Source organism: Silurus aristotelis (assembly GCF_946808225.1).
Source record: "Silurus aristotelis genome assembly, chromosome: 7".
NCBI lineage: Eukaryota > Metazoa > Chordata > Actinopteri > Siluriformes > Siluridae > Silurus > Silurus aristotelis.
Window position 1 is genome coordinate 24,552,897 of NC_139580.1, and position 7,500 is coordinate 24,560,396.

Sequence of the window (7,500 nt, forward strand, 5' to 3'; positions counted from 1 at the left end):
GTCGAGCCCCCGAACATTTCACGATAAACAGATTACCCCTGGGAAACCATTTCTCCGAATAATTAAGTCTGTGGAAATATGAGAGAAATGGAATCGAGGCTTTGCGAGTCCACAAGGACAAGCTGGAAAGGTGAAAAATAGTTGGGTCTATCGGTTATCTGGTTCCTTTCAGCGATGACGGAGAGCATGCTTGTGCCTGTTCCAGATGACTGGAGGAAAAACACAATACTGTTTTGGGGGAAGACAAAGCCTACCAGCTAATGATTTGACAAAATGGTTAAACACTTTTTGCATTGTGTCTACGTACGCCTGAGTAATCCCCATCACAATCACAATATGAGGGGGGGAAAAAAAGCGTCTGTGAGATATCACCCCTGTCCTTTAAAAGCACGAGACACTGAAACTGAGGCATTATAGCATCCCGGACCTTTCACTCAGCTTAATCTGGTAAGGCATTATTCACTGCCACTTGGCAAATCCAACACAGTGTACACAATGCTTGCTAATTCCCCTGTTTGAGCTAGCAACGAGGACTAGCGGGGTGTGGATTAGCGCCAGCTCGCTTTAAGTCGAGCTGGGAGCCAGATGTTGGACAGTTAAACATTTCCACACACGAAGCACCTTCAGTGGTTTGACGAGCATTTCCTGGATTGCTGTCCAGGCTTCACTATAAAGCGAGCAACACCCGTCAATCAGCAGTACAAAGCATGAGCTCGGGATTCGGTCTGCTTGGGGCTTAATGGTTAATGTCCAGCGTGAACTATGGATCGGAGGGTTTGGTTAGAATGTTCCACAACTGGTCAACATGGATTTAAAAATAGCATACGTGATGTTTTTACCATCGTTTCTAAGACCAGGGAACAGAGTGCACTTCATCACAGAGAAATGTCTTTACGCAAACAAAACGGAGACAGATAAAAGGTTTGTATTTCGTAAGATAAAAATAAATATTAACATCGCCAGAGCGTGCGTTCTAAATACAACAATGCATATTCACAAAGAGGTTTATAGCAAGCACTTTATTAGTATATTTATAACCCAATATCTTAGACAGACTGGGATCTCTCATTTCCTGTTTTTTTTTTTTTTTTTTTTTTTTTTTTTTTTTTTTTTTTAAGAATGTATTGCTAACTATTTTATTAACTTGATTTAAAACTTTTTTTAATACTTTAAATTACTTTTTATTATTATTATTTTACCTCAGACACGTAATGGGGAGAAAAAAAAAAACACCACCTCTTAACAGATTCATGCATGACTTTGAAGTGTCTCAAGATATCTCACATAAGCAACATTTCGATTTTCAAAATCGAACCAAAAAAATCCATTTGCTACAATCCAGATGCCACTGATGGAGATGGTAAACGTCAAGGGTTTTAATGTTTAAAAAAAAGAAAAAGAAAAAAAGGAAAGAAAAAAATTTGGCAGATCCCTGAACTATTCATCCGTGCTCTCAATCATCCACCAGCTCATTTTAAAGGAAACAGCTACCACTTAAAGAATTGCACGCACTTCAATGGCTTCCATTCAAAAAGAAGCTTAGGCCTAGCAACCAATATGGGGGCTTGTTTACAATCTGGAAATCCTGTAGCATTAGTTTGAGTTCACGGTTAAAAAAAAACATTCTGAAGAGTTCGATTTGTTTAGATATATGCTTTAAGGTTCTCATGTATATACACTCTTGAGCGCAAACATTGCTTTAAATAAGCTTTACATAATCTTGACAACAAATCACTGATCAGGAAATAAGCAGGAAATCCTGTAGATCTCTCCCTGCTCTATGAATCCTGCTTCCTTAATGAGCTCCTTCTGAAGACCTCTATGGACTGCATCAGGTGTGACAGATACCCGAATAATGACTAACATTTTAGTCAAAATTAAACATCCGTTAATTTACATTACATTGTCAAAACACTTGACATTACCAAACGGCCCCTGTGCACAAAGCCAGCTCCGTGAAGATATGCTTTACATGGGTTGGAGTGTAAGGTCTTGAGTGGTCCACTGTAGAGCTCTGACTTCAACCCTACGAAACCACTTTGGGATGAATTGGAATGGTGACTTCCCCCAGGTGTCCTTACCTACATCAGTACCTGACTTGATTGATGCACTTGGAGCTGAATGAGCACAAGTCACCACAAGCACACTCCAAAATCTAGTGCGTATAATCCAGTCTTCCCAGAAGAGTGGTGGTTATTAAAACAGAAAATTGGGATTCAGGAATGCCTTTGTTTCATTCTTGCTCATGTTCTGACCAATGATTTTTTTCCATAAAAGCTTCACATTTACTAACACGCATTTGCGCTAAGAAACAAACAAGACGTTTCCTCAGACACAGTATTTACCCCCTTAATGAGGAAAAAACGAAATGTTTTCATTTTAACCTCAGTCTGAACGCCACATCGCCACCCAATGTAAAGCTGTGTTCCACAGATAAGAAACAGCACCGAGCATGAAAGGTCTTTTTCTGACTGGAAAATGTGCACGTGTGCCGAGAAGCCCAACGTGACCCAAAGCGCCACACGTTCCAGCACGGCTTGAGTGAGATTTATGTGGGGAGGGTCCTGACAACTCACTCCGATGTTGCTGTGTCATGAGACACAGAAACCGTAAACCGAGTTCGGAGAGGGCTCAGATCTGGTTTGAGTCCGTCACTCGTCACCCACCACTCATAACTTTAGAGTTTATTTGATTCAAAAGCATTACAAAGAAATGATTTCTTCTTCCACGCTACCTCTAAAACCCTTGTCCTTCATCTAGGAATGTTCTGGAAGCGAACAGAGGTGAAAAGAGAATGCTAGTTGTAAGAACGTTTTTGCTCAAAATGACATTCCTCACTATTGACCATTCAGCTGGACAACAGGCTGGAATTTCCACACACACATGGCTTCAGGATGAGAGTTACACCAGACCTCTCAATCACAGGCGACCTATATTTAGGCTTGAGCATTACGTTATTAGACAGCGCAGCTTCAGGTTGTCAAGAGCTGGCGCGCAGGAGAGCCACATCATTATTAAAACACGCGCATGGAAAGAAAAGCAGCAAAGAGTTCTAAACATGGAACAGAAAAGTCAAACAGAGTAAGGCACGGCCGTGTCCAACGCCCTCAAGTCGGGTTTCGTTTAGGACGTCCTCTCTTCGCACCTTATTCGAATCGTCTGTGAAAAGCGAATGGAGAAGAATGACAGCAACACAAGATTTCAGCAGATCTCGATGAAGGGAACAGGTTTGGGGAGCCAAAAAGCAAATTCAGGCTTAACTGCAGATCATACACCGAGAAAGCCTTGGCTAGGGCTCCAGATCCTTCGAATTCCCTTCATAAACAAATCTTGAAACTTGGCAGCGAGTACAGAGAAAGGAAAAAAAATAATCACTAAAAGCTCAGAGCATGACTAGAGCAGAAAAAAAAGCAGCAAACAACAAAACGGTTAAAAAAAAAAAAATCAAACAGGGATTTTTTTTGTATGTGCGTTTGGTAAAATGGCTTCACATTGCACATGTAACTGGTTTTAACACGATCCCAGCATGGGGCACGGTTGACGGATTAAGTCTTTACTATAAACTGTCAAGGACTACTCCACATCTGAAAAACAGCTGGCGATCTTCCTGGAAGACATCTGAAGCTCGTCCTCATATTGGCGTGAGCGTTTGTCATTTTACGATCCGTCGTCATTCAGAAATTTATTAGGGGGATATCTTCGCGGAGTGACTTCTGCTAAAGCGAGAAAGGGGATTGCGTGGGACTTTCCAGTGACAGACAAGCAACAGGAGCCACTGTAACTAGTGCGATAGTAGAAGATTCAATTCCAAGAATGATTGAGGTATACTGAGGAACCCTGGACACACCGAGTACACACGCTTATATATTAGGCGTGTAACGGTACACATATTCGTACCGAAAGCGGTGCACATGTGCGCCAAATGCAATCCTTTATGTTCCTTGTGCGGAACATAGTTACAATCCGAGTTCCTCACGAACATATTAGGTGACGGCCCGTAAGTTTGTTTAATCTCCGCCGCTAAACGTTACGCGTTTTGCATTTTCTGTACAACTTCAATTACAAATTCTGCATATTGAGGGGGTAAATTAATGAAAGAATGAATGAATGAAGAATGGAATTAACTAATTTATGAAAAAGTAGATTGAACGAAAGAATAAATAACCATCGTGTGTTTCTCAAACGCAGACATTTGTTAAGGTATGCAGAAATACGTAGAACAGTTAAGTAGAACATCTTTAGAAAATAAAAACAACAACAATACACGTTTTGTACAAATCTGTATAAACCTAATGGGGTCTAACAAATGTCAACTTTCCCATTTATTGAATTTTATCTAATAAATTTAATTTGTGCCTATTTAATTGATTACTCCATCGAATCAACATTAAATCAACAAAAAGTGTCTTGCATTTATTTGATTTACCCTATTTTGTTTTAAAATTTTATTTAAACCAGGCAGCCATTTTTCTTTAAAATTTTTTTTAAAAATGTAAACTGTTGATGTTCACAAAAGTTGATAAACATCGTTAATAAAAAACAAGCAGTTTTATTTTTTGCATTTCTTCCCCCTGATTGTACCGAAATTGAGGCGAACGTAACTTAAAAAGCGAGGTACGTACCGAACCGTGAAACCGTTACGCCACTAATACCTACACATTTAAACTGTACATTATTCCATACCATACCCTCTAAGCACTGCTATAATGTTCCGCTTAATTCATATTTTATATAAAAACACTGCATTATAACTAACATTATAAGTAAAACAAACACAAATCAGAAAGAAATTTAAATAAAATCATATAGGGTCCAAATTTTTTCTGTCTGGCTCAAACACAGAATATGGCGATATGTCGATAGAATACTGATGAGACGCCGAGTCAATAATTATGTGCAATAGACAGCGTTGGCCTGGAGGGAAGGGAAGAAAAAAAAAACTCTGCCTGGCAACTGCATCCATAAAATTAAAAGGCACTTGCACAAAAACAGCTGGCGGGTTTCCAAAAAAAATATATATAACAATTTTAATTGTAACTAAACACATAATATAGGACATTTCCAGCTGTTTTGACCAGTTCCAAACCTTTCAAAATAAAGGCTGTTGTGTTTTCTCACCCACGCAGACCGTTCATAAATTCTGCGTTTTTATGAGCCAATAAACGGCATGTCCGTATCAGATAATAACGCCGATAAATCATTTTTTAATCGCACAACCCGAAACCCGAGCAACAGTAGGCCATTTTTATGATGCAGACCAATTTTGGAGCGTTTCATAAATCAGTCTAAACGCTAATGTTTTGCGTAGCGTGACAGGGTTTCCGTAAATGGCAAATGCATCTGAAGAGCAAACAAGAAGACGCGCAATACAATCCTCCCAATCGCAGAGGAAAATTCCAAGCGTTGGAATGCGTCGCTCTCGTGTGTGCCGAATGTCAAACCGTTCGCCCGAATACATCTGGACGACTGTGAGAAAAAAAATTGGAATCGTGTAATAAAAATATCATTAAAATGGCTCCGGATGACGATCGGGAACAAGACCAGAGAGGAGTTTATGTTGGTCTTGACCCATCTTCATATCAAATGCTCACGTTCTACGGAAGGTTCATTAATATTACACACAAAAAAAAAAAAACAGAACGATGATATCTGGTTGCCTGACCCAAAATAAGAATTGTAGGCTGTGATTATTTAATAATTTATTTCTTGCGGTTCAATTTTCACCTTGGACGAAGTCAACGAAAGGCTGAAGAAACCTCAAGGCAGCTTTCCCTCAATCCCGAAACACCACTCTACTCACCTTTTCACTCTTTACTTTCTTCAGGTTCCTACAGTCGGTGCTCTCCATGTCTTCCGGCTCGCTTTTAATAGTCAAAGGAGGAACTAATCCAGCAGCATCGATGGCAATATTCCCAATTTGTTCAGCACAGGTGAGGTCAGAGTTTTGCCTTCCTTCGAAAGAGGCATTGCGGGACGGCCCTAGAGTTAAAACCGAAGCTGCTGTGTCCTTTTCTGTAGTTCCGCTCGCAACTCCGTCGGTTTTGTCCTTTTTGTTTTTACCGGTTCCTCCATCTTTGTCCTTTTTACCACTTGGAACGTTGCGAGAGGTCTTTGTACTTTTATCTGCACCTTTGGCAGCTACAGGTCCTGTAGCTGTGCCTGTAACCGGGCCGGTGGAGTCGCTAGATGTCCGCACCTGCGACTCTTTCTTGGCCCCGTCTGGGGTTGAGGCCTTGCTATTATCCTTAGAGTTTTTATTACGCTTTGACTTAGACTTACCGTCCTTGCCCTGAGTGGTCACAGGGCTAACAAATTTTATATTGTCCGGCAACGCGGCTACGGCGCTGGGGGGTGCAGCCATTCCGCCCCCGTCTTTAGTGGCAGACATCTCGAGCTTGTCTTTCTCTAGGTCCGCGTCAAGGTCGATGATCAGATTTCCAACTCCAATGTCCCATTCATCGCCGCTGTCGTAAGTGTCCACCGCATTCGAGTCCACACCTTTCCCGCCTGCAGTGCCACTACTTAGGGACATCTTATTGCCAATGGCCCAAGCGTGCCGGAGTGGGGTCTGACCTTTTCAGACGTCTGGGGCAGGGAGAAGTGCGGTTACTCAAGCCTCAGGGTTGTCTTGGTTTCCACTTCCCAAATGCCCACATTTTTCCCTGGAAACAAACAATAGGGCAAAATCAAATTAGTATTGAAGTACAAAGTAGTTATAGTATAGAATTTCTATTTTAGAAATAAAAAGTAATAAAAAATTCTAAAAAACTTTTTTTATATATAACAGTGTTTTTTGGGTTTTTAATACTATTTTGGAACCCATACACAACTACCATTCCCTATATATTTCCCATCAACAAAGGTAGAAAATCGACCTGACTGCGTTTTCACACATTCCCTCACACACTTCTATTTACACTCCGTCACAGTACTGCCATACGGGTTCCCGAGGGCTAGAGTATAAAACATCTGTGTTTCTGACTGCCGTGAACCGTCACGGGATCAGACGCTGCTTAGGAAAAGTAGCGTCTAGATGAATCGTATGAATCCGTCATGCCGCAAACAACTTGACAAAATCACAGACATCCGAGTATGCTCCTAACACGTAGCGTAGCCTAGCTTCATTCCAGCGTGATTAGCTTGTCAGGCTAGAATACTCACCAATGGAGGAAATGATGTCTTGGGAGCAATCAATGTTTGTTATAACAACATTATTTAATATAACACAGCAGGAAATCATCAGATTGCCAGTGGCTTTTACCTCTGTCCCTTTTACTCGTGTAGTCAATTACATGAATATCTGAATACTCGTTTTCAAAACCAGTCGGAGCGTGAAATATGGCGCGATCCATTATTACTGCCAGAATTGCCACCGACAGCCGGTTCGTATTGTTCTCAATTATAGGAAACGATCAGGAGGTCAAAAGGAGGAATTGATTTATATAATGGCTTGAAATGACTCGTACAGAAATAAGATTCGTGCTAATCTGATTAAAGGCG

At 40.9% G+C, this 7,500-nt stretch overlaps 2 protein-coding genes across 2 annotated transcripts in view; both read right to left on the reverse strand.

Annotated features, from left to right (window-relative positions):
* The window catches only part of spg11 (SPG11 vesicle trafficking associated, spatacsin), a 282,063-nt gene that overhangs the window by 112,828 nt on the left and 161,735 nt on the right, over positions 1 to 7,500 (reverse strand). The gene's annotated exons all lie outside the window — the stretch shown is intronic.
* The window catches only part of znf609a (zinc finger protein 609a), a 124,841-nt gene that overhangs the window by 71,986 nt on the left and 45,355 nt on the right, over positions 1 to 7,500 (reverse strand). The window contains exon 3 of the mRNA XM_083546121.1: positions 5,801 to 6,662. Coding sequence (XP_083402247.1) covers positions 5,801 to 6,532 — 732 coding nt within the window. The 5' untranslated portion in view covers positions 6,533 to 6,662. The remainder of the gene's footprint in view (positions 1 to 5,800; positions 6,663 to 7,500) is intronic.